This window comes from Dromaius novaehollandiae, chromosome 4 (genome assembly GCF_036370855.1).
Source record: "Dromaius novaehollandiae isolate bDroNov1 chromosome 4, bDroNov1.hap1, whole genome shotgun sequence".
In the NCBI taxonomy this organism is placed as follows: Eukaryota; Metazoa; Chordata; class Aves; order Casuariiformes; family Dromaiidae; genus Dromaius; species Dromaius novaehollandiae.
In genome coordinates, this window is record NC_088101.1 from 60937635 (window position 1) to 60964605 (window position 26971).

At 36.4% G+C, this 26971-nt stretch overlaps 1 protein-coding gene across 2 annotated transcripts; it reads right to left on the reverse strand.

Annotated features, from left to right (window-relative positions):
* Window positions 1–2218: 2218 nt before the first annotated feature.
* Window positions 2219–26256, reverse strand: GUF1 (GTP binding elongation factor GUF1). 2 transcript variants are annotated; one of them, XM_064511204.1, is made up of 17 exons: window positions 25874–26256; window positions 24207–24318; window positions 21844–21992; window positions 21538–21618; window positions 19487–19564; window positions 17561–17644; window positions 17113–17177; window positions 16068–16271; window positions 13836–13975; window positions 12518–12641; window positions 12022–12154; window positions 9443–9586; window positions 8294–8427; window positions 6411–6512; window positions 4388–4507; window positions 3603–3639; window positions 2219–2558 (listed from the first exon to the last, which is right to left on the reverse strand). In XM_064511204.1, exons 1-17 carry the CDS (start codon window positions 26000–26002, stop codon window positions 2421–2423), a joined length of 1974 nt encoding a protein of 657 aa, XP_064367274.1. In that variant the 5' UTR covers window positions 26003–26256; the 3' UTR covers window positions 2219–2420. The 2 variants fall into 2 exon arrangements, with proteins under 2 accessions (XP_064367274.1, XP_064367275.1); XM_064511205.1 differs by lacking the exons at window positions 21538–21618; window positions 21844–21992; window positions 24207–24318.
* Between the last annotated feature and the right edge of the window lie 715 nt (window positions 26257–26971).

A 26971-nucleotide genomic window follows, 5' to 3' on the forward strand; every position in this document is an offset into this window, starting at 1 on the left:
TCTCCACTCTTTTATAATTATTTGAATTTGTCTGTGAAAGGCAGACACTAGTAGTTCAAATACTGGTAAACTAGTATATCTGCCTTTTCATGAATAGTCTTCAGTTGTTCTCTGATTAGCTTCTGTTGTCAAGCTGCTTTTGCTTTAATTTGTGGATTCTGCTAGATACAGAACTCCATGCTAGTCCCTGTATAGAAAAATGAAGTCATGAATTTACTACTAAACTCTTTCTACCCATCATGTCAGTCCTTGAGATACTTCCAATTATTTTCTTATGAAATACCAATTCTTCTGTGAAAGTACCTTCCAAACTTACCAGTTATTAAGTTAATCTTACAGAGTTGCATTAAGCTTGAACTGTTACCATGTGCTCTGTTGTTAAAATGAAAATAGTAGAGCAGGTATTTTCAAGTTCAGTAAGTCTTAAGTTATGGGTTCCTGGGTAAAAAAGTAAATCCTAATTTAGCCTAGGAGATCTACTTTTGCATGTTATGCAAAAAATGCTCCTTTTCCTGTCTTTCAAATATGTCTTAAAGGAAAAGTGACTTGCTGGAACGTTTTTTTTTTTGTCAGAGTAAGAACTACTACTTCATTTATTGTTTTACAGTTAGACAGTACTAACCAGTTCATTTAAAATCTTTGCTTGCAAAACTAACATCATGTACAAGTACCCTCAGAATTAGACTAGGAATTTATATTTTTTCTGTTTTAGATGACTACTGTAAGGCTAAAAGACTGAGTTCCAGTCTCAGTCCTTCATTAGACATCTTATATTTGACATGGCATATTCAGCAACTTTATGAAAGATTAATTTACTTCTTGAATAATCTCTAGCTTACCTTTTAATTTTTAGCCCTTCCTTCAGCATAGAGCTAGACTTTTCACTGCTTTTAAATTTATTTAAAGAAAAAAAAAACATGCTTTAGGAAAAAGAGCCTTTGCTCTCAGCAAATACCACTATCTCTGGACTTTCCTAAAATTGTAGCTCTGGTGCATTCCTCCTAGGTTTTTAGGGGGAGGCATAATATCAGTGGTAGCCTTTGTCCATAGTAGCTTTCCTTTCTTTGAGATGGTTAGTAGTAGCAGCAGCTTATGTAGCTTTACCTTAAAGATATGGAATACTTTGTTCACATGCAGTTCTTTGTTTTTTTCAATACAGCTGAAATACTTTTAACTTCTCAACTTTTTCTTTCTTAATTTGAAGCTATCAAAACTCCCTCTCCATTTTTTCCCCTAGACTTTGAGAATAACTTGTGTTTAAAGGAACCTCTGAAGGTCTTTGGTTTAATCCTGCTCCTGCAAGTATTTTCCCAATTCATTCCTGTACAGAGGCTGAAATAAAGGAACCAGCTTACAATCATTTACTCTCAAATCATACATTAGGTTGTCCTCACTAGTTACAAACCTGAGTCTAAGAGCAGCTTTTCCTAGTGATTCAGTACTTCACTAGCAATATTTCTCTCAAGTATAATATTTTAATAGCAAGAAGTAATGCTCTGTCCATTTCCAAATTAACCTCTGAAGATCCAGAAACAAAAGCAGCCTAGAGGCTTTTGGGGGTAGTTATACCACTGTGAACACTGTATACAGCATGGTCATTAACTGGTGTTTTTGACTGTTTTATTTGCACTTCCAAAAGGAACAGCTTACATTAAATCATTTAAGTACACTTTTCAAGTGACAACTGGGTGGACAAATTTTAGTATGTGCACAATACAAATAAGACTGGGAAGTAGAGAGACATGTCTTAAAGAATTCCTTCAACCTGAAGGATTGGTTAATGCCCAAGTCTGTTTTATTGTTGGAATGGTCATATATTCTTGTGTTTTAATATAGTAAAACTTTTGATTACATGAGATGAGTATAGCTAGGCTATATTCATGGTAAACTGACACACACCAGCAAGTTTAAAATATATACTGTAGTATACATGAAAAAAATTACTAGATTGTAGCAAAACATTTGCTGACAACAGCAACTTTAGAAAGTAAATCAGTAAGTATCGTGGCATTTTTGTGGCAACAATTCAAACTCTTTAATAAATGCCAACTTGTTGTTTAAGAATATCCGAAAGTTACTGTTAGGAATTTTTGCCACGTGGTTCCTATTTACTCATTCAAAGGCTTGTAAAGCCAAAATAACACATAATTGCTGTATTAAAAATAATTAAGTATTGAAAGTATAAAACTTCAATAAAGTTAGAATAAAAACTTTCAGATTCAGTAATGTCAAATAACTTTAATTTCATGATTTACAAATATCTGTACATTTTTAAGCATAAGATCCTTTTTTTTTGTTTATATTTAACTTGCACCATTTTAAGTCAAATTTTCTCCCTCTTCCAGTGATAAATTATACGTTAACTCATTGTGCTACTGCCAACAAAATTTTAAGAGAATAGTCAACTGCATGTTGCTGATCTATTTGTCAGACTGTCTTTTTAAAACATGTATAAAGGCATCTTTTGGCACTTCCACATTGCCAATTTTTCTCATCAACTTCTTCCCCTCTGCCTGTCTCTTCAGAAGCTTCATTCTTCTTGTAATGTCTCCACCATACTAAAACAAGGAAACAAATATTTTAATAAGTTTAAATGCAACTACAGTACATTTCAGCAACTAAATTCAAGGACTTAAAAATGCTCCGAAAGGGTAGTTATATTATTCACGACATAAGATTCTCTTATACTCCAAATAGTTATCCCAAAAGACCACTACTAAAAAGAACGTGAGCAAGTGAGCAGTCTCATTTGGACAATTAAAGGTAGATTCAGTTACCGAAATATAAATTAACATAAGTCTGTCTGACATTTCAGACAACCTAGAGGAGATCCAAATCCTTTTGGAACAGCACCTGGAGGCCACGTCAGATACACTGGCATCCTGGAATCCTAGGTGCTTATGTTTAGATAAGTGAACTGAATCCTTACACACGTTGAACAGTCAGCATCTGTTTCATAATGCACATGCCTATCAGAAGAATTCTTACTAGTTTTGAGAAAGGGGCAATATTTCTTTAATCTCTTCAACATGTTAGCTTCAGAGATCTAAAGACAAGATAACTAAGAAGCATGTTTTTCCTATAGTTTTGTCCAGTCTTGCTCATTGTTAAGTACTGCATTTTTAAGGTCTTGTCATGATTAATCAGTGAAAACAGAGGTAAAAGTCTAATCACAGTGAGTATCTAAAGAAGCACCTTTATACTTTATATACTTTTATACTGCGTGAAAAAAACAATTTAGGAAACGTGTGGAATTATATATATTTTGTGTATATATATACACACACACACACGTTTACTATATGTACACAACTATTAGAAGATGGTGAGGAGACAGGAGTGAACACAGACACAGTCCCTGTTCAGTTCACTCTAAGTGTGCAACTTTGAAAAAGCCATTACTTTTTCAGATCCACACTTACAGCTGATGCTTGTAGTAAGAATTGAATTTTAAACTAAAAGCTTTAAAGTGGCTGATAATATTCCATTGACACTTAGGAGTACAAGCAGAAAGTTTATTTGGTTTCTACATAAAAATATGCCTATCACATTAGCAAGACTACCAGGTTTACATGCATTAGAAACATCAAAAAAACACCTACGCATTTTGCCACGACATTTTTTCTGTAAGCTTTCAGCCTGTAAAATAGAATACCATACATATGTCAACATATTAGTGCATCTCCTATATGTAATGCTAAATACTGAATTGTCAAAATGCTGTACGTTGTTTTTCTACTAGTTTTGTAAGATACATCATGACACATTTTCTTATCTTGTATACAGAAGTCAAAGCTCTAAACAAAAAATATAAATTTCTCAGTTCTAGAAATAGCTCTTAAAAAGGTGCATAATTATACATAAAAATTAAAATCCTATTTTTTAATTAGGTTTTCTGCTATGATTCACAGTATTCTTAAGCGTTACGTTTATATAGCTTTGCACACACCTGAATTCTCACAGCAGATCTTAAATCTTTTGCTTAGATCCCTATTTTTAATTCTTTTACCACAGTTTAAATTCCATTTCAACAGCAGCAGCACAAATACAGCATGAACACAATTAAGGAAATTGTTCTAAAGGAAGTGCTACTGCTAAGAAATAGTTGTGCGTGCTCAGCTTGCAATACATTTTGTTTGGAATTGCACCGTTCATCAGTTCTTTTTTTGCTGACTCTTTCAGAGATTCAGCTGTTCCACATATAGCTAATTTTTTCCATTGCTGAGAAACTTTTCCCGCAGCCAAAAAGGAAGTGGACACATGGGTATTGCAAGTTATACTCCATCCATTAAGTTCAATGCTGACCACAAGCAATTTAAAATAAAATATATTTTTTCAGGTAATCTTACAGGAAGGGTAAAGGTAAGGGTAAAATAGTTCCACTTACGTTTCTCTTGCAATGATTTTCTTGCCAACAGCAGCCTGGATGGCTATTTCAAACAACTGTCTAGGTATAGCATCTTTTAAACGTTCACACAGGAATTTACCAGTGGCATATGCCTTATCACTGAAAGAGAAAGTCACTCATGCTTTTAGAAGGAGCAATACAACCTCAAATATATCTGTAGACCAGAATGTTTAAGAAGATGATTTTATCATCTTTTAAACTCAAATATAAGCTGACCAAATCATAATTTTGCACCTCATGAGTGATCACTTCATGCCACCCATTTCATAAAACAGGTAATAGGATTACATTAACAGAAGGTCTTCAAGTAAATTTAAAATATTCATAATACATGCATCAATTGTCTGTCATACTAAAGCTATACTGATTACTGTCACAGCTTCAACTGCTGTTTTAAACTAGAAGCTCAAGGCAGATTTTTAGTGATTTTTGGCATAGTAGGTCAGAAGATCTATATATAAAAATATTTTGAAAACTTTTTTCCTTGATATAAAAACAATTTTCTAAAGTGTAATCTGCTAATCAAAATTATCAAGACATTCAACATCTGCACATACTTTAGATTTTGGAAAGAGAAAAATCAAAACCTTTAAAAGAAGCTACAAAACAGGTACTTTTAAAAACCACTGAAAACAACTTGCTGTCATGTCTAAAAATCTGCATTCATGTAACAATAGTGTGACTTCCTGCTACCTATACAACACAAACTGTAAAAAGAGCTGTTGTTTAAGCATTACGGTTTTAGGATATACAGATTTTATTTGCATATTTAGGACACTGAATACTGGCTAGATTACCGAGGTTACTGTCAGCGTAATTCTTTATACAAAAACAGAGGTAATTAGTTACAGTGAGAGCAGTCTGAGAATAACTGAAGCAGGAGGAGAATGAATGCTGAGTACATGTTGAAAAATCATTTGTAAGCTAAAGGTAAAAGAAAGGGTATTAGTTTCAATAAGCGGAAACAGTTCAGGAGAACATGCCAAATTGACCAAGAAATTAAAGCAATAACTCGCTTTTACATGGTTGGCCACTCCATTTTGCATCTTTTCAAAGTAAAAGATGCAGGTAGATTATTACACACACTCTATATTCATGAAAAATGTTAAATAGCCAATGTAGAGCAGAGAGATTTATTCCAGTCCATTGCCATGATCTCTCAGAACAAGATAAGGGTATCATTTTCCCACTCTGATCTTCTGAGGATACTGCATTCAAGGATTTCAGGACTGTAGCTATGAACAAAGCTAATCAAATGAATATATGAACTTTTAGCAACTGTAAGTTAGTGCTTTGAGATAATCAAGGAGAAAAGAAAAAGTGGATCCCAGCACTACTGGAAAGGGATGGTGAAATTACAGAAGGGAGCCCTACAGAGACTTTGTGGGGAACAGAGCAAAATTGAGAAGCTGTAAACAGGAAGAAATTACTCGCACCAGCAAATGAGGAATTCCTGAGAAACTGATTATTTTTTGCGTAGGGAAACGCAATCATTTTAGCAAACATTTGAGATAATTATATCTTGTAAATACTTACATTCTCCTGGTAGTCTGGCTGGAGACAAGATAATAGCAAACTTGCATAGAACAGAAAAGACTGGGGGCATAAAACCAGTTTTTCCAATAGTAAATAACAACATACCATAAATGATACATCTGGCATCTCCAAGACTGGTCTGTCGTCAACCTTTCCAGCCCTTCAGAAGACTGGCATTTTGTATTTTCTTCTTCTTGCCCCCCCCCCCCCATTATTACAGACACATTTTATCTAGCATTTAAATTGAGAATGGGTAGCAGAACATTTTTGAGATTTGTTTTTAACTGACATGTATTCCCTAATTCTGCCCTAATTATAAAATGCCTCTCTTTTTCAGATGATCTCCAAAAGTGATATGGTGAAATCCTCAATGCTGTGTTCATATATACTCATCATAAGATACGTATTTTCATTGTATATTAACAAGAAGTCTAATTATTTGAAATAGAGAATGCAGTTAACCTACTTGTGTGTGATTGTTGCCAGTTCTTCAACTGGATTTCCATTTAGAAGAATGTCCATTTTGATAAGGTCTGCTGCCTGGTATCCTGCATCCTCATAATCAAAACTAAAAGAAAAGCAATTTAAAAGTTAGTGGCAACTTTGTGAAAATTATATTCTGTATTCTTTGTTCCAGATATTTTAAGTTTTGTACACACTTTTTAATAAAATACTTGAACTTTTAATAAAGTAGGAGCACAGTTTTTAAATAGTCTCTCAATAGGTCACCCTTCTGCAAAACTGGAGGAGCAATTTACTGCAGATAAATCTTTGCTCCAAGGCAGCAGACGACATCATCCTCTAGTCCATATTCCAGCTACTGAGCAGAGTAAATCTATCAAGAATCTACATTCTTACTGCATTCCCTAAGAGTTTATCCAAAGAGACTTTTCCTATCAGTTGGAAGTTCATTAAAGCTCAAGTGAACAGAGCCCTTCAGAGCTTTTTGACAGCATCCTTGATGTCACAGGATTCAAGCACCAACACTGGATTGTTTTCTTTTCATCTTCCCGTTTGACAGACTGTTTATATAACCCACATTATCATTATCTTTGGCAACCAAGTTTCTCTCCCCATTTCCAACCCCATTCTTCCGAGCCATATTTCTCCTTTAGTAGAGCGGGGTCTTGCTAAGTGTGTGTCAGTAAGCAAGTATTCTTAAAATGGAGATGCAAAGTTGTAAGTAGATTATGTGCATCTTATATGTAAGTATAAAAGTGAGGAATGCCAATACCATTAAGTATGGTCAGATCTGAAATATCAGAGGAAGAAAGAAAGCTTTGAGAGTACTTTAAAGTACTTCTATCTGGCTTAAAGTACTTCTAATTGGCTTAGATAAACCTTTGCATAGTTGTGTGAATAAATATATCAGAAATATGATTAGTGAGAGTGTTAAGTACGTAAAGCAAGATTTGATAGCCAATTAGGAAATAAAAGTCAAGAAATATGATAGTGCTTTATTGATTGCTATCACACCTGAATAAAAGGAAATCCAGCATAATTCTGGTAATCAGACAGTTTCTTGAGAGAGTTCCTATCTAGTTGGAGAAGCAGATCCTGAGAGAAAAGGAGAGGGGGAAAAAAAGGAAAAAAGCACTCTCCATCTACCTGCTTTTTCTACCTACCATCTTTTCTTTTCTTCCCCACCTTTCCTTATGCTTCTACTTCAAATAAACACAAACCCTACCAAAATAGTAGGTTTCCCTTACCCCTTACAGGGTATATTTAAGAAAGCAGAGAATCAAATCAAGTTCGGTCCTTTAATAACATTTGTTGTATTAGGCTTATAAAATGGAGGAGTCCTGTTAAAGCATAATATATCTTACTAACAAAATCTCTGCACATAAGGTTTACAAGAGCCATTGAGTCTCCTGTGATGTAACCCCATCTGCCTTGCAACATTTTCCCTTCGATTAAACTCAAAGGCTCCTGACAAACAGCTGAGCATTGTTCTAGCATCTGAATTTACAGAATCCACCCAGGAGACACAATTAACACAATAAGCAGTATGTTGTCAGGGAATCCTTTGTTACACAATGTCTGTTCTCTTGTTAGATGAGAGATTCATCTAGGTTACTGAGTGCCACCTTATGTGGCACACTTGAAAAATACAAGCCTGACCAGAGGAGGATTATAAGATCTGATACATGTGATTCATATTAAATGGTTCTCAGAGTTATTTCCACTCATTTTCTCAGTGAATCTAACTCATTAAAGGTGAAATAGGACTAGATTTGCAGCACGAATATTCTTTTCTTGTGCCTTTCTAGGTCGTCTTCTCAGGTTCTTTTTTTCTTTCCCTGCCTCAGGGGAATGGAGAAGGACAGGAAGAACAGAAGTTGTAGTTACCTTGCATAACCGGAAGACAGAGATTTAAGAGCATCATAAAAATCCAACACAATTTCATTCAGTGGAAAGAGGTATTTCAGCATAACCCTGTGTTCATCAATGTACAACATATCCTTCTGTACTGCCCTGTGATCCTAGACAAATAAAAAATGTTTTAATTCCCTTTGACAGAAATGTCCTACAATAAAATAAACAGCCATCCAATTACACTAGAAAACTGCAACACTTAAAGCCTCAGGGTAACTTTTCTTGTTAGTTTGATTAGGTCCCAGAACAAATAAGGAACTGCAAAACGGTAATTAAAGAAATAGCTGAAATTAACTAGACAAATGGTTCAAATATATCTTTTTCTAAAAGCTGAATTTCTGAAATCCTTAACAGCTCCTGCTTACTGCTGCCTTTTAAGTATACAGGTATTATGGTCACAAACTCACGCACTGAAATTAGGCTTTCAGTAGGGTATTATGCACTAGCGCTGGCAGGCTTATGTTCTTCCCTGCCAGCAGGGTGTTGTTAAAATTGTTTTGTGATTTCTTTTTAATAGATCTTACGCCTCTATGAGCTGACACAGAAGTACTACACTGTTTTGTACTACACAGCTTGAAATGCTAAGATTAAAAGCTAAGAAAAATATTTTACAGAAATTACAAAAAAAAAGAGATATCTATGGCATTTAAAACTTTTTCACTTAAAAATAATTTAGATGTACTTGGGGGACACGTTTGACCACCACCATTCTAAATGTACTTCAGTGAAGTACTGAAAATGTGTATCAGCAAAATGTTGACAGAAGTCACATTTAAGTGAATTTACTTCTGAAAACTAATAGATCTTATTCCCCTGCTGCAGACTGTTTTCTCTCAGGAAAACAAAACCAGCTATAAATTTTCTACTACAGGATGCTGGAGCAGGTATTCTATTGTCACTGAGTTTGAACACTAACTTTCAGTATATGCATTCTGTAGTTCAGAAGTAATTTTTATATAAGCTTAAAATATTTATTCTCCTTCAAGAAATATATTTAATAATTACTGTCCAAAGATACTCTTCACTAATATTTAATATCTCACTATCTAGTATCTTCACTATTATGTTAAGTACCATAAAGAACTTAACAATACAAATGACAAAATTAACCTATATACCAACCTGACACAGAGTAATTATTTTCCCAATATATTTGTGAGGTGTTATAATAGTACCAAGAACAGTTGGCTCCAAATATTCAGATACCGACAGTTTATCAGGAAACTGAGCAGGGTTGATAATAGTAATCTCCTCCTTACCATACTCCTAAGGAAAAGAGAAAAAAAGAAAAATAAATAGACACTGTGACTTTACAAAGAAATAGACTGAATTACACACTTAGGGAAAAAAGGGGAGGAGGGAGAAAAAGAGAGAGAGAGTGAGAGAGAGAGAGAGAGAGAGAAAGATGAATATAGCACTGAAAAAAATGTTATAAATTTCAGTTATTTGGGGACACCTGTGAGTTATACAACCCGAATTCATACCAAGCCTGATTTCAAAATAAAGTAGTCCCTGATCAGCATATCTCTAAATATGTCATCTAGCTCATCATCATCACTTGTGTAATGAACTGTAAAAAATGGTTTCTCTGCAGTCTGGTGAAAATGCAGGCTGTGAAAACAAAACATAGCACTTCATCTTTTTAGTGTCCTAAATTCTGTGTAGTTGTCCATTTCAAAGTTCAGTTTCATACATAATTTAATTCAGTCTCTGTAGGTAAAATTAGTGAGTCTTTCCAGTTATACATAATGTGTAATGTTACACTTTGTAAGTACAGTGGTAATCATAATCTCTACAAATTAAAGATACAGAATTTTATAGGAAGCTACCAAAAAATTGCTACAGCTGAAAAAGTGATCAGTGAGGCAGCTGTTCAGTATTTTCTGTTCTCATTCAGTGAGAGATCTCCTTGTCTTATTTACTGTACATCATTCAGTCCCTACACTGCACTAAACATGAGTGAGAGATCAATATACTCGATCTCTTCACAGATTAGTTTTAAAACTCTTGACACTGAAAGACTGAAATCCCAGGTAGTACAAGAAAGCTGGTCCAGACAGTGATTTAGCAGGAATAGCTTAAGTTAAAGAAAAAGGGTAATATTTAATATCAGACCTTATGACCTGGTTAGATTAGAAATTATTATTCTGTTTTGAAGTTGAAAATAAATCACTCCATATACCATTCACAGACCCAAAAAACTGACTGAAGATGGACTTGCTTCTTTGGAATATATTAATATTTCATGTTCAAATCATTTGAATATACTATTACAGAACACCATTTTTCATGACCCAGTACTGAACTTTAAGAACAAACGAAGTCAATAGTTTGATTCTTGACCATATTTTAAGCCTCCTGCCATTGTCTCCCCCAAACGAAAATGGAAGTACTAAAAGAATGCCATTTTCCATAATTTCGGTTAAACTTGGTTGCTCAAGGTTTTTTGAGAAAGATTATAGAAATTATTTTTCCGCTAGGAAAAAAACATGTTTTTAAACGTTTTATCCAGTGACTTTTAAAAGCAAAAGTGGAATAAGCACTTCGAGCTAGGACTAGAACCCAGGGTTATCCACAGAAACTTTTTTGTTCGTCTTTCCATCTCTCTTGCCTACAGAGCAAGAATCCTCCTTGTTACTCCACTCTAATCTTATAAGGTCTTTCTGCACAGCTTCATCCCAGTTTCAACAGAAGACCTGCTCCAAGCCATTCTGCAGTTTGGTGCTGGGGTCGTTCTGTAAGTAGAGCTTTGGGTTCATGCTCCCTTACAGGCTGAAGTGGACTTAGAACTTAAGTCAGCAATTCCTGTGCAAGTGCTTTCACTACTGATTTTTTTTTGTTCACCATCTCTTTAGGAACTGGAGTTCTTCTGGAGTAGGAAAAAAGAAGGTGGGTCACACTTCCCATTGTGTACATGCAATCCTCCATACATCGAAGCAAGCAAATATATCATTCCTACTGTCAAGGGAGTGTTCTGGAATAGGGACACAACTTCCAGCACTGTGAAGGCTGGAAACCCAAATACTCAATTTCACTGTGTCCCACAGCAGCAATCCAGGACAACTTATGCACTGAAAGTGTCAGCTACTTAATTCATAGCTGCTGCAATGCCTAAGCACAGCAATATTGTTACATAAACTGTTTGGAATAACTAGATTTTCTTAATATTTACATGTTGGATAATAAGCAGTGAGTCTATTTGCAGCCTCCTCTGTCAACAGGTGCTCATAAGCCCTTCTCTGTTGAGTTCTGAAACCCACACACATGAATTTTGTTTGCATCCACATCTATGAGGTTTGCATATGCCTGTTCCACCATGGTCAGGCTCACTTGTCTCCACCTATCCCTGCCACCATCTACAGTGGCATTACAAGCCCCTCCTCAAAACATTCATGGTTTCTGACGTGTAAAGTCTGTCTGGAAGTATTATTTCACCTGTTCATAATTCAGCTCAATCAGTATGTGCTTAAAAGGATACAGCAAGAAAGGTGTACTTTATCCCCCTTTTCAGCTATTTTCAAGGACAGGTGTAAGTCATGAACAGAGTGCTTAAAGGCAAAAGAGGAAGGAAAATTAACTTAAGAATTATTTTAATAGAATATTTTAAGAATGTTAAATATCCGTGATTCTAAAATATCCATGATTATTACAGGAGGTTTTTAAACTGCCACTGACATAAAGCTGTAGTAAATTTAACATACCTTTATCAACTTTGCTGAGGAAAGAATAGCTTTATATGGAACGGTAGGTGCAGTCAAAATAACGGACATATTATATTCTTGCTCCAAACGTTGATTAAAAACTTCCATATGTAAAAGACCAAGAAAACCCAACCTGGAAAAAAGAAAAAAAATCCTGTTATTCAAAGTACTTGTATGTCCCTTGGAAATTCAGTGTTTTTTTCCCCTCAATATGTTTACACCGCTGGTCTGACAATATTAAACACTGCAAAGAATCTCCAAAAGATCAAGTCAAAGTTCTACAGTTGAACAGTATGAGTCTTCAAGAACAAAAATTATCAATCACAACAAATTGCATACTCTGTGCAAATACAAGCTCACATGCTGTCAATTTTTACCTATCATTAGTTTGAATTAAAGCTTCTAAACTTGAATTAAATTCAACTATCATTTGCCTTAAACCTGCATTAACAATTTATAAATGGTTTGAAAAACTAAAGTAACATAAAAGCCTCACCTCCATCCAGCTCCTAAAGCAGGGCTACTGTCACGATGAACACTTACACTGGAATCATTCAGTGTCAGTCTTTCCAAAGCACTTTTGAGATTATTATATTCTGACTGGTCTACAGGATACATTCCTGTCAAACAAATTAGATAGAAGTGATGTGATAAAGAGACCTATCTGATTTAGTATGTACTTAACTTTCAAATATGCTTCTCAGAGTGAACACAGTAATGAAATCAGAAATAGCTTACTTCTGATCCAACTCAAATTTTAGACTTTTTAAATGCAAAAACAGGATATAAGATTTTTTTTCAGAAACTAGAGATACAGTTACAGTTTAAATGTAATAAATTTTAGATTACCTTAGAAAAACATGGATTAACATTCAAACAATGCTAGGAATACTGTGCTCTGCTAATCCTTCATAGTCGTGGAAGATGCACAAATGTGTACAACCATTATTCTGCAGGGCTGCTATGTAAGCCTGTTGCTAACGAATAAGCAGACTAGTTCCTCCAAGATGCTCCTTCAAGAATACTAGTGGCAAAAAAGTGTGTCATACAAAACTATCAAAGTTGCTAATGTTTCTATATCTTTTTGAAATGAATAAAAGGAGCTGTCTGTATAATAAGCACTGAAAATAGATTCTACTGTACGACTTCCACACTGCCACATGTTCAGAAAAAGTTGATTACTCTACACCAAGAAGCAACACACAGACATGACATACTCATCTACAGGATTACACTTTCCCTTCTACATTCGCTGGCAGTAAGTATATCCTTCATGAGCTAGTCCAAGTGAGTTTTATCTATTCCCTCACAACAAGTCTAAGAAGTAATATACAGAATTCTTTTCTGAAGTCATCTTTCATAGTATTTGTTGCCCTTACTGAAGCAAAAGATGGTGACAACAGCTCAAGAGAACCACTCAACCTTACAATCAAGTATTGAAAATCAGCTTTGGTAGTTTATCACATTTAACAAAAGTGAATGAAACAGCTGCTAGTTTTTAAAAGAAAAAAAGAATGATAGAAACCTGATTATCAAGATGAAGAGTTCCAAAAATAGACTTCATTTTTCAAAGTCTCACCCTTCTTCTCCAGCTATCATGACTGTAGTGGCCATAGAAGCAATAATCATGGCTAAAACTAAATGCTAGTCTTGTATTCATGTAAAACCAATCTGCAATGATTATCAGTCCTACCTCTTAAGTCACCGGAAAAATTATACAAAGCTATATAAACAACATGTGCCCCTCTAGCTTAACTTTGCTAAGCTTCTAATCGTTACTACTCTTAATACACATGTAACCATTTACTTCTCACCTGCAAAGACCATTGGTTTCGCTGACTTAAAGCCAGGCAAAGGCTCCACTGGCTGTTTATGCATAAACAGCGTGTCTCCTATTTGGGCTTCCGTTACCTCTTTCATGCCAGCAATCAGGTAGCCCACCTGTCCAGCATATCTAAATAAAATTTACATTATATGGAGATGCTTCCTGTAATTATCACTTTTACCAGCATTCTTCCCCACCTGAATTCACCCAATCAGAAATTCAAACAAACCATCCCCAAAAAGCCCATCCACAATCCAAAAGCCAATTTAAGTTGTTCCTACTCTGATTTGTAAACTTTGTCTCAAATGATGAACTATCTGTTGACTGAAGCAGTTGTACTTCTGTTACAGATAAATGATACATTTAGTTGTGGATTTCCAGTTCTGCACTATTCCCAGTTTGAAAGTAGGAGCTAGGAGGAACTCCAAGGACCTAAGACACAGAAGCCAGACTACTTCCCAGCTGCCACACCACAGCAAGGTTCATATATTAAACAGGAGAAACAAAGACAAATGCTCTCCGTAAGCACATAATGCTGTTAGGACAGGAACCCGTGATACATAATAATCATAGGTAAGACACACTAACCTAGTCTCACTGAGAATCACCACAGAAGTTATTAATATATACTTGACTGACAAAGCTTCTTCACTAATTCTACGTACCTGATTTCCTTCCCACTGCTGCCATGAGGAGACAGTTTCTAGAAGCTGTTGCACTCACAGATTTAAAGTTTTCTACCCACAATATATGTTGCAATAATAACTAAGATGAAGTCCCATTCCTGTCCACTCTCAAACAAGGTAGCTGTTAGAAATAAACTGGACAGCTGAATAAGAACATCAAATGCTAGTCTTAGAAAGAACTAGCTGTCCAGATGCTCAGTATACTACAGACTCTCTGATGCAATAGCTTTCTTCCTCTAGATTATCAGCTCAGTGCCATCAGAATATTTAGGCAGGAAAAAATTGCAAAATAGAATTAGAAAAAAAAATACAACTTAAACAGCTTTTATCTCATTTGCAATAATTCATCCTGAAAGCCCTATAAATATTTAGAGTAATTCCTTGAAGAAAAAACAGTCCTGTTAATGCTAAACAAAAGCCCCCTTTTTATGCCTACTGCCAAAATATTAACTTGCATTAGATGCCAATAATTTTTAAAGATATTGACAAGACTTTTACAATACCAACTTAAGAATTTTTGAAAAACGTGATCCCAGTGTAATCACTGCAACAGAATTATATCACCCTTTCTAAAATCCTGATGATTGTTTTGTATTTCATATGTATAGCCTTCTCCACCAGTAAGATATAAGATTATACAGATCTTTCACAATCTTTTAATAAGATTCATGAGGGAGGTTAAAGATTCTGCCACTTCAAATTATTTTTTGATTTATCATTAACAGTGATAATTAACTTCTTGAGAGAGTGGTATTTTTGAAGAGTACTGAAAGACCTGTGTGAACTAAGAACTGCAGTACCATGGGAGAAAATCTCAACTTAGTTCCAGAACCACAGAGCTCCCTCCATGAGTGCATTAGGATTAAACAAACTACTGAAGAGATACTTCTATCGCTAGATTTACTGCATTAATTAAAGCAGACACAAATTTAATGACAGAACACAAGTCCTAGGGAAATTCAGGAAGCCCTCACTATCTCATTGCCATTTAAGAATTTCCACTCTGATTTTTTCTTTACAGCTGATCAGAAACTATGCAGTAAGCTTCTGATGCATTTTAGCTTTTTGTCTACCTGGCTGAAAAGTGGACAAATGCAAACACGATAAAGATTTCACACACTATCCCCTTTGTCTTTTGGTCGATACTATGAAGACGGGCTGGGAGACCGTATGCACATGAGGTGGACCTCAGCTGTGCAATGAGGTAATAAGAACTTACGCATGAATAACTTACACCATGCAATAATTTTGAGAACAAGTTGAGAAAGGTGTGTAGCTAATGTTCCCCTCTCCAAAAGCTTTTGCCTCAGCATGACTAGAAAGACTAACACTGGTCATTCACTCACTTATAAATAGTAATAAAACCTCCCACCGAGAAACAAAAACAAAAAAATCCAAACCTCTCCCAGCTTTTACCACTCACAGCAAAAACTGAACAGGTGATCTAGAAATGCAAGCTTTTGTATGTTACAGTGTCACATTTTGTATCTCACACTAATTTATTGTTTGGTCTACTCAAAAAAATTTTTACTTACAGTTTCTGCATTGGCTGTTCATTTGGAGTCAGTATTCCTACTTCATTAACTTCATACCTTTTCTTTGTGTGAGCAGACACAATTTTATGACCTTTCTGAATCTCCCCACCAAAAAGTGCAATGTTAGCTATGACACCTCGGTAGTGGTCAAAGGTGGAGTCAAACACTAAGGCTTTCAATGGATCAGTAGCATTAAATTGGGGTCTGTCACAAAAGATGTAAAACAATGTATTAAGCAGCATGTTTTAAATTCAATAGTTCCATTCCCTCCCTCCCCCAAGAAAGAAAAAACACTTTTGTATTATTACAGACAACACTATGGAGCAATTTTCAGCATAACATGCCCATATCAGACCTCACTTCAGTGTTTCACTATGTATGATGCAGCAAATCGATTCACTTTATTTTCTCTATGTGCAATAGCAGCACAAATAAACTAAAGCAAATGCGTATCCACCATCCCCATTTGCCAAGGGGTGAAAGTAATTATTGAAATATTAGTTTATTTGGGACAATAAAAACTCAACAGTAACATTTCAACAACTGAGTTAAAAAAAGCCCACTGATATTTTGGTTTTACTATTTTTAGGTAAAACTAGTTTAGGATTTTCTTTCTGTTTTTTGGGTTTTTTTTTTTTAATTAGAATCATTAGCTAAGAGGAAAAAACACAAAAAGCAATATGCTGACTGAAACTGAACTGTAATTTAGCAACTTTGTCATCAAGTTCCTAGATAAAAGTCTATTTTAAAACTCAAGTTCAGGATATGAAACTTGGTAAAGACAGGAGATTTCAATTACCTATATCATAGTAACAATACAATATTCAAAACCAGTAATACACACAGATTTTGAAACACTGAGTTTCATAGGGAAAAGCAGAACTTCTTTCTAAATTGAAGCTATATAAACATTTATAAAAGTGTCACCCTTAGTGGCTCACTTTTCAGCTTTCATTTCAGACTGCATTCAGTACAGCACTGTACAAATGTAACTCAGTTTCCTAGTTAACCTTATAAGGCTTCGTAACTAAAATACAGAACTTACGGTGGAATCTTTTCAATGACTTTTTGTAGAACTCTTTCAACATTTGTTCCTTGTTTAGCAGAAATCTAAAACAAGTCCAACAACAATTTTATAAGACATCTGTCTTACACTCATTCAGTATTTATTAGTGTTACATTTAGTCAGATAGTTTTTGGTTGCTGCAGTTGATACTACCCATAAGAGTATTCCAAAGTGAGAGAACAATGAGAAACAATTTCAAGTTTATCTGATGCATCATCAAGGCATATTAGAATATTTAACTGAGAAGTTTTTTCTCCATTCTCGTCTCCATTGTCGTCGAGACAATACTTTCTAAAGAAATTCATACCATATGTCAAAGACAGACAGTAAATCAACAGGATGTTGTCTATGTGTACACATCTTTCATTAGCTACAAAGTATCAACAGGTATACAATCCGCCATATTATGAAACTTAAAAGATCTTACCCTTATACATTCATCTACAGGGATATCAAACAGCTTCTCAATTTGTTTTTCAACTCTTTCAGGGTCTGCATTCTTCAAATCAATCTAAAAAACCAACATACTGCTAAACATACAGCAACTACATCTTATGATTCAGCATGGTAGTTCCCAAAAATACAAGTTAAGGAAAATTTATGAATTTACTTATAAATATTGGATGTCTTCAGCAAAAGATCTTTATCAAGAGGCTTTCACTATTATGGCTTAAAACAAAACGAAGGATTTCTAGAGATTTGAACATGAAAGATTTTTTGCAAGTTTATAATGAATAAAACTATTCACTAGGAAAAAATGACAATTTCATAAATTAAACCACAGGCTAACATTAAAAATTCCAGTCACTCGTTTGTTTTAGGAAAAGTCTTCCTTGCTTGACTTCAAGAAGGATCTTTTCTTTAACTATGCTATTTTTTGTTTCTTTCAGTTGACAGTGTAAAATGAAGTTCTTGAACAAAGGTACTAAGTAATTTGAAAGCATAAATACTACCTATACTTGTTTATAGGATCAAACATGAAGTACAACATACATCTACCAAAAAAACCCCCCAACATTTAAGCTAAACAGTGACTGGTATTGTTATTCCAATCATGAAGCCTATGAAAGTCTTCTAAACTACAACACTCGTATTTTCTTTAAAATTAAGACTACACCTTTTAAATATTGAGCTGCTATTCATGTAATCTCCTATGTGTATGAACATTAACGGAAAAAAAAAAGATTAAAGCACATGCAGGAATACATTGGTTATCATGGCAAGAACTTTTAAAGCTATTTCTGCAAAAAGCCACTGGCAGATTTGCCGGGGGGGGGGGGGGGGACGGGGGGGGATTTTAATAGGAAGAACTTCTCATGCTCATAAATTGGTGGACTCATATTATGATAGACTACAGGATCACTATGCGTAAGCCACTGGTAAAGAGCACATTCATTTTTTATATTAGTTCTTATTTTGTTAAATTATCTAATTATCTTCCTATCCACAGATACAAATAAATGCTTTCAGGTTAAGGAGTCAAATCAGAAGCAATACAGAAGTTATGCATTGCTAACACAAGTGTATATATACAAGTATGAGTAGGCCTAAGTTCACTCTGACAGCCTTCCAAATTGCTCACATCAGTCATTTCCAATCTGAAAAACACAGCTGTTAAAATATGGTATTTCAAAAAGCAGGGCCAGTAATGTCCAGAAGCCGCATCACAACCACACTGCTACAAGCATGGCATAGCCTGTGTAAGTTCATCTACACCCTTCTGGTCATACATGCCCTAGGATAAACTGATTTACATATCACTGTATTAAAAAAAAAAAAAATATATATATATATATATAAAAAATAAATAAATAAAAGAGACTATTTCCTCAAATTAAAGCCTGTCCAAATTGGATGTTACAGGTTACAGAACCATATCACCTAAACATTCTCATTTGTATATAACATCTAGTCAATTTGAGACCCTGAAATGCCGTGGCTTCAGTTTATTCTCAGCAAGATAAAATACACAGTATTGAACAATATCATCTAAACGGTCAGTTGCTTTTCATATCACAGCCCCTATTTGCTTCAAGCTTACCTTTTCACAAACTAAAACAGGTTCATACTTCCTTATCAAGATGCAATTTACAGAATGCTTCTGAACTTAATTAACCATGTGGACTCCACAAATATTTTTTCTCACTGCTGCTTTTAAAAAATGCTTCTACATGTATTTTATGAAATCAATTACTCTAAAATACTGAACAGACAGAAAATGCACAAAGTTTTTATTATATATTAGTTAAGTTCATTTTTCAGTATACCATTCTACCTGAAGATACATTTCTTGTCAGTTTTCTATACATTTACACAACCACCTATTTAATATAAAACTCTAAAACCTTATTACCTTGTTTATGACAGGAATTATTGCAAGCTGTGCTTCAAAAGCAAGATAGAAGTTTGCCACTGTCTGAGCCTGAATACCCTAGAAAACATGCATGAAAAAAGTTTACAGTGTAATCTTACTGGTTCTTTTTTGGCATATCATACAAAATAATAAGACTACTTTGCTACTCTATCCATTCCCTCTTCTGGGGAATGGAAAATAATTAATGGTAATTGATTATACACATTCTTGAGAAAGAAAACAAAATCACAAGATCATTTCTCATAATGTGAATATAAATAGGACAACTAATAATGCTTTGTGTGTGACACTACATATGCAGTAACTTATAAATAACAGTTATCCATCACAAAAATATATACTTGGTGCTTAATGCATGTTATTTACTTCTGAATAGTCAAGATTGTAGCAGGTAACTCAAAGACAGATTCTTTGCCTACAGCAAACCGTATTCACAAGTCAACTAACACAAAGTAAAAGTTAGTCATGTAATCACAGTAGTAAAACTTCAATTACTCCAGAGGGCAGAAACACACCTTCACATTTACCTTACAGTTATTCTGGAAGATGAAAACAGATAAGCTTTGTACCTCATATTTCTTTCATAAGCAAGATAAAATAACAGTACTGGTTAAATATGGAGGAAGACGGGGGTGGGGGGAGGAAACGAGGGGGAAATAGAAGCTAAAGTCTAACTTCACAAATGGACCAGAGATGATATGAAGGGGAGGGCAGGGGGAGGAAAGACTCACAAAAAAGAAGCTACTTCTTCCCCTTTGTTTCCAACAGCCCCAGCAGAAAATTACTTAGATGGGGATAATCTGTATGGATACGTGGCCATAAGCTTTTGAACAATATAAGGAAGAAGCAAAGGAAAGTGATCAGGAAAAAAAAGAGGAATAAAAGAGAAAAATCTTGAAAATGACCTCCAGAATTCAGGCTGGGAGAGGAAACATTAGCAACTATAAAGAAAAAGGTGGGTTTGCAGATATTCCATCTGAAAGGCAGATAGAGAACACCAAATCATCACATAATATTTAAATATAACATCAAAAATATGTGTACACGCTGAATATAAAAATATCAACATATTTAGAAAATATATTTATTACCAAGGTTTACTTAAGAAGTCCGCTTTCCCACCAAGTTGGGAAGAAGCAAGTGTTCATAAACACAGAAAGGAAGTTAGATATTTTCCCACCAAGAGAAAACAGTGAAAAAGTGTAACATGAAAAAAGTAAAAAAAAAAAGTTCATTTGATTCTTGTACAACCTAATCATAAATATACCACAGGAAAAAAATCATCCAAATACTGTGCAAATGTGTCCATATTTAAAATCATGATCCCCTAATCCTCCTACTCTAGTCCATTAACTGAATCTTTAAAATGTTTTTAGCACTATACAAGGAGAAGGATATCCAAGGTCTTGGATTTCAATCCCTCCTAGCATAGGCTTTGTCATAAGTTTCATAAATTTACAGAGTGTCACCTTAAAAACATTTTGCCCCTTAACTCCCCTGCTTTTCCTGAAAGATCAGTCCAGAACCCATTAATCTAGTGGCTATAAAACTTCTCAAATGTACATAATAAGTTCATTGACAGTCAGCTTATACTGTACTTTAGCTTAAATTTTCCAAGATCGACGTTCAATATAGAAGACAATTAGAAACACAACACCAAGTAGTTATAGTCAACAGTTTGGCTGAATGCACTGTCAAGCTTTCCAACAAGAAACTGAAGGTACTCAAATGGGTATTAGTACCACAAACTGCCACTTACAAAGTTCATGCTCTGTAAGAAGTAGGATTTGATTCTTCACTGATCTGTGCTTTTATTTCTATGTCATGGAACTGCAGTGTCTATAAGCACAAAAGGATTTGCCTATAGCTTTTTTTAAACTGTCATTACTCTTCTTCTGCAACATAATACTTTTACAGAGCTAGACCAGGAGCAAAAGTATTGTTGGAAAAACTGAGGAACACCAGTCTCTCTAGGCTGCTTAAAGAAATTGCTAAAATTCTAAGCAGAAAAAAAGAATTAAGAACTCCACCTCATTTGCATCCACTACAAGTATGACACCTTGACAGGCAGATAGTGATCGTGATACCTCATAGCTGAAATCTACATGGCCCTGTGGAGAAAATAAATATTTGTAATTTCACATATTTTTAGAGTCCTTCGCAAGGATTTCTATGTTATGAGGTTTTCATTTGTATATTTGTTCATGCAAAAGACAATTCTTGAATAAAAATTAAAGCACTTTATGAACACAAGACGATGGAAATCTGCTAGATAGTATTTTTAAATATAAAGACAGTTGTGTGTGTAATTTAAACACTGTTTATACTTAACTTACTGGCGTGTCAATGAGATTTAAGAGGTAGTTTACTCCTTCATGACTGTAAAAGAGAGATGCAGATTGTGCTTTAACTGTAATCCCTCTTTCACGTTCCACTTGCAGCTTATCCAGCACTTGTTTATTACGGTCAGTTTTAGCAATTGTTCCTAAGGTCAAAAAACAGTTTTAATACCTCATTAGTGTCTAACTCCATATGTGTGTAAAGTTATGCTATGATGAAGCGTACCACACTGATTTTAATTTAGCAGCTAATGCACAATTTGAAAAACAACTATAAAATTAAAGCCTGAATATTAACCCTCCAAATAAACAATCCTTGAAAACATCACTAACCAGAAGAACAAGGGACACTTGCAGCTGCAAATGGAGCTTTTCTATCTGATTAAGCTCAAGTTAAACTTTCATTTAAAAATATCATTATGTTTCAAGTCTTAGTATTTGTTAAATAGATTTTATACATATGAAGTTACATACAATGATACACCAGGGAGCTGTGCTGTGGGGGCAGGGGAGTGGGGGGGGCTGTGCTTCAGAGAGACCTCGACAGGCTGGAGAGATGGGCAGAGAGGAACCTCATGAAGTTCAACAAAGGCAAGTGCTGGGTCCTGCACCTAGGGAGCAATAACCCCATGCACCAGTACAGGTTGGGGACTGACCTGCTGGAAAGCAGCTCTGTGGAGAAGGACCTGGGGGTCCTGGTGGACAACAAATTAACCATGAGCCAGCAATGTGCCCTTGTGGCCAAGAAGGCCAATGGTACCCTGGGTTGCATTAGTAAAAGCACTGCCAGGAGGTCGAGGGAGGTGATCCTCCCCCTCTACTCAGCCCTGGTGAGGCCACATCTGGAGTGCTGAGCTCCTCAATACAAGAGAGACATGGAGCTACTGGAGCAAGTCCAAGTTGTAAAATCTCCATACTTGGAGATATTCAAAAGCTGTCTGAACACAGTCCTGGGCAGTGTGCTTTAGGTGACCCTGCTTGAGCAGGGGGGTTGGACTAGCTGATCTCCAGAGCTCCCTTCCAACCTCAATCATTCTGTGATTCTGTGATAATATTTTCCTAAACAAACAGGCTACAAATCATCATCTAAATCTAAACCAGAGACTAAGAATTAGGAAAATTCCATTCAGTGCTAAATTATTTTGATGTTTAAAGAAACTTCTCCACCTCAGATCACTGGAGAGCTCATGACTTCACAGCTCCAACCAATACCAATCTCAAGTGGGAAAGGAACAGTATATCATACACATTGGCAGACCTGACTTCAAAGATCCATTCTGTTGCACCAGGTAAAATTGTCCGTAGTCACACACAGGAGACAATCCAAAAGGCTGATCAAAAGCTTCTCTCATAGGTTTTGTTTTGCCCTTCCCTCAGACAAGAAAGGGAAGAATCTTCCCAAAGAGTATTTCAGAGTAGCTAAGTTAAGCTTCGTTCTGACACTAGGCTTCTCTTGGGAGACGCAGTGAATAGTTTATGGTTTACCTTAGAGTATCCTGTAAGGCAAACTCGGTCTCCCTCTTCCAAGGGAAGCCTAGTTTCAGAGCCACTTATATTTACAAAGGCCCTTTATCACTTCTGTGTCTCACTCTCTCACTTTAAAGGTGGGTAGTTTTCCTTTCCTAACTCTCAATGATAATGCAAAAATAAAAACACTGAAGATGGAGATGCACTCAGACTGGGACAAGATAAATATCTTTCAAGAATAAAGTAACACAACTTCAGCATCTAGCTCAAAGGAGAAAGCAAATCTATATAGCAACTGAGAATCCACAGAATTTGCACTTGACTACCAGCAAGATCTTCTACACACTAAATCTAAATAAACATATAGCTCTACATTTCTAAAACTCACTATATAGCACGTTATCAGCTTCAGTACCAGTGAGCTTCACCACCACGAAATGCAGTTGTCCATGGTCTGCTCACAAGAGGAAGCTGCACCATTGCACTCTCATCTAAGTACAAGCAGCTGAAGTTCCTCCTGTTTCCATCACGCTTGCAAACTACTCTGTCCAGAATTTCTAGGTTATGACAGTCCCTTTTTGTCCATCCCAAACACTGGCAGTAAATACAATAAACTTTCCATGCACTGGTCTAATAGATAACTGATCAGGAATTGCAAAGAGTAGCATCTTAAAGAAGTTCAGCTTTTTCAGTCTCTAAAATACATTCCTTCCTTGAGAGGTTTCTACCCTTTCTTGCTCCTACTTGTAGAAAGATCTCAATCAGAAAGAAAGTATATCATATTCACAGGTGTAACACTACACTACTGACAGCCTAATAACACAAGCTGCAAAAATTTGCATATCTGTTTACATAATAAATAAAGGTAATACAGGTGATATCAGAACACTTACCTGTAATTTCCAACAATCTGTCTGCTAGGGTACTTTTGCCATGATCTACATGAGCTATAATACTGAAGTTTCTAATACTTTCAACAGAATATGTAGACATATCTATTTTTTCCTGAAAAACAGAAATTCCTTTTCACAAACCATGGATACTATCTCTGCATACAATATGATTAAGTCTTTAAAAGAGCTTATTAAGTTTTCAGAATTGTATCATCATTACCATTTTATAAAGTCACAAAAACATAACATTGGAAAGAATTTAAGACAACCATACAATGCAGCATCTTTGCTATGTATGGAACAGGATCGAGCTTTATATATATATATATATATATATATATATATATATATATATATATGCAAAGGAGATACCTTTTTCTTAAAAAACCCTCTATTTAAGATTTCCCTAAATAAACCACACTAGTTTTTCATTACTCTTATGGCTCGAAGGTTTCCTTCCCCATTTGTAGCAAGTTAGGATTAACATGATTACTCTTACTCTTCCAAGCATTCCTTGTCAACAACTAAGCATACTAGAGGATCTAAGATCATATCCATCTTCTCTTTCCTAAACAAATCCTACATCTTATTCTTATTACTATTTCCTATATGCTTTCAAATTTATATTTATCTTCATGCTCAAATTTCAGTATCAGTGCCACAGCTACCACAAAAGAATCAAAGTACATGAAGTTTTGCATGTGTTTTAACACTGCAAACAGTAACAAGGATAAGGTTGGTAAGCCGTAGTCCTAGTCACGTGTGAGAACCATGTGTGTATTTGTATTTTGCTACCATGCAGAGAGGAAAGAAAAAAGTAGAATGAATAGCTTAAATTGCCACCAGTGTTTAAAATGCTAACCTTTTCATTCTAGTCACATGCATATTTACTAGGCTGAACCATCAGTAAGTATGCTGGAAAGTGTTGTAAAGGCCATTGTATTCTTATGAAAATAGGGAGTAAGAAAACTTAAAACAGTTAAGGTAAACAGCTAAGGTTAGTTAAACTGTACTAAACCTGAGGATTAAGAAAACTGTACTCAGGGGATCATTAAGGACATCATTCTGCATGACAGGGGTACTGTGATATTAGCTAGCAGTCCAGGCAGCAGCAACAGCATTATTTTAAGTCTCCACTGGTTTTCGTGGAAAAGGCAGCTAAAAATAACACAGAAATCATGGCCAAATTAAAAAAGGGGGAACTCCCCCCAAAGGGATTGACTTCCTTGGTTCACACGCAGAGAATCTAGCAATAACAAACTCCTTTGTTTGTGTTGTTCCTGCTCATTCGAAGGAATATAACATTTTGAAGAAAGGTGGTTTGTTTGCTTTTCAAAGTCTTCAGCATCAAGACCCAGGAGATCACTAATAGCAGTCAATTACACTTTACTAAAACACTCTGGCCCCAGTTTTAGAGGCACACGTAGCACCTCCCGTATACAAGCTGTGCTTTCAGTTCCAGGCCAGGCAGAGGAGGAAGCAAGCCCTGGGATCTTTGCTAGCACCCAAGCCTGGCAGCCAGCGGCAAGTCGCTACCCCTGCAGGGTACCGCCCGCCCGGTTAGCCGCCTGCCGAGCACAGGCCCGCCGCCTTCGGGGACGCGCCCCAGGCAAACCTGGGGCAGGATAAGCGACCCCCGGCCCCGCGGGCACATGAAGGGGACTAACCTTGTCCCGGGAGCTGTACGGCCGCACAAAGACCACGGGCCCCGCGGGCAGCCGGCACGGCGCGGCGGCAGCCGGGCAGGAGCCCCAGAGCTGAGCCCACCGCAGCGCCACCCTGCTCGCGAAGGCCATGACGCTCGGGGCCGCGCTCACAACCTCGCGGCGCGGCGGCCGGCGGCCGCCGCCCCCATCGCGGGCCTCCCCCGCTGCGAGGGGAGGGCAGGGCAGGGCAGGGCAGGGCAGGGCAGGCCGGCCCCAACGGCTCCCCAACGGCCCCGGTCCCAGCGGGGGCCTCCCACGGCACGAGGCAGACGCGAGCACCGGCCACTCCGCGAAACGCAGCGCCTCTCGCCCCACGCGCCGGAAGCGCGGCCCGCCGCAGCGGAAGTGACGCGACATCCGGCGCCCTCCCTGCGGCGCGGGGCGGCCTGAAGCGGGGTGTGGCTGTGGCTGGCGCAACCTGCCATTTTTTTTTCCTACCAAACTGCATTAATTATTTATACAATGATCGCAGCAGTCGTGTTTGTTGCTATCAAAATCAAATATTATGAACACAGCAAAGAACGGTTTCCGTTCTTTTTTGTTCTTGTTAATCTTCCCTTTTCCATAGTGTAGAAATTGTGTTCTTTTAATCATTTCTAGCGGTGCTTCTTCAAACTCTAGAAGAATGTGCTTGGCTTTTTGTCTAAGTTCTGGCTTTCCCAACAGAGCAAGCCATCAGCTTGATTTTAGAATTGTTACTCGGTTTTATTTTCTGCAGCCAGTTCCTCAAGAAGCAGCAGAGCAAAGCTCTGATAGGTCATGGATTGAACTAGAGGGCACCAACTCTTGTCACCTAGAGCTAACAGGTTAAATAACTGGTTCCTTTCTGTGTGGTATATATAAATGTGTTTCTTGTTGGTAAAAGTTTTATTGGCCTACTTGACATTTCAACACACAGTAGCTTAATCCTCCTGAGCCACACTTTGTGGGCACTGGCTCTTAGACCATTTGCTGTTCATGAAAAGAATTTGGCTCCATCAACTCTGTAATTGCTCTTCAAAATGTTGTGGATTTCTTTTAGGTTGTGCCATAGCCTCCCACTTGCCAGCCTAAACAAGT

Excerpts from the sequence above, each read along its gene's own strand:
- GUF1 (XM_064511204.1), bottom strand. The coding sequence starts at position 26,002 with ATGGCCTTCGCGAGCAGGGTGGCGCTGCGGTGGGCTCAGCTCTGGGGC. Across the intron at positions 17,178-17,560 it reads CTGTAGATGAATGTATAAGG|ATTTCTGCTAAACAAGGAAC; the intron begins GTAAGATCTTTT and ends GACTTGTTTTAG. Across the intron at positions 12,155-12,517 it reads GCTTTAGGAGCTGGATGGAG|GTTGGGTTTTCTTGGTCTTT; the intron begins GTGAGGCTTTTA and ends TCTTTTTTCCAG.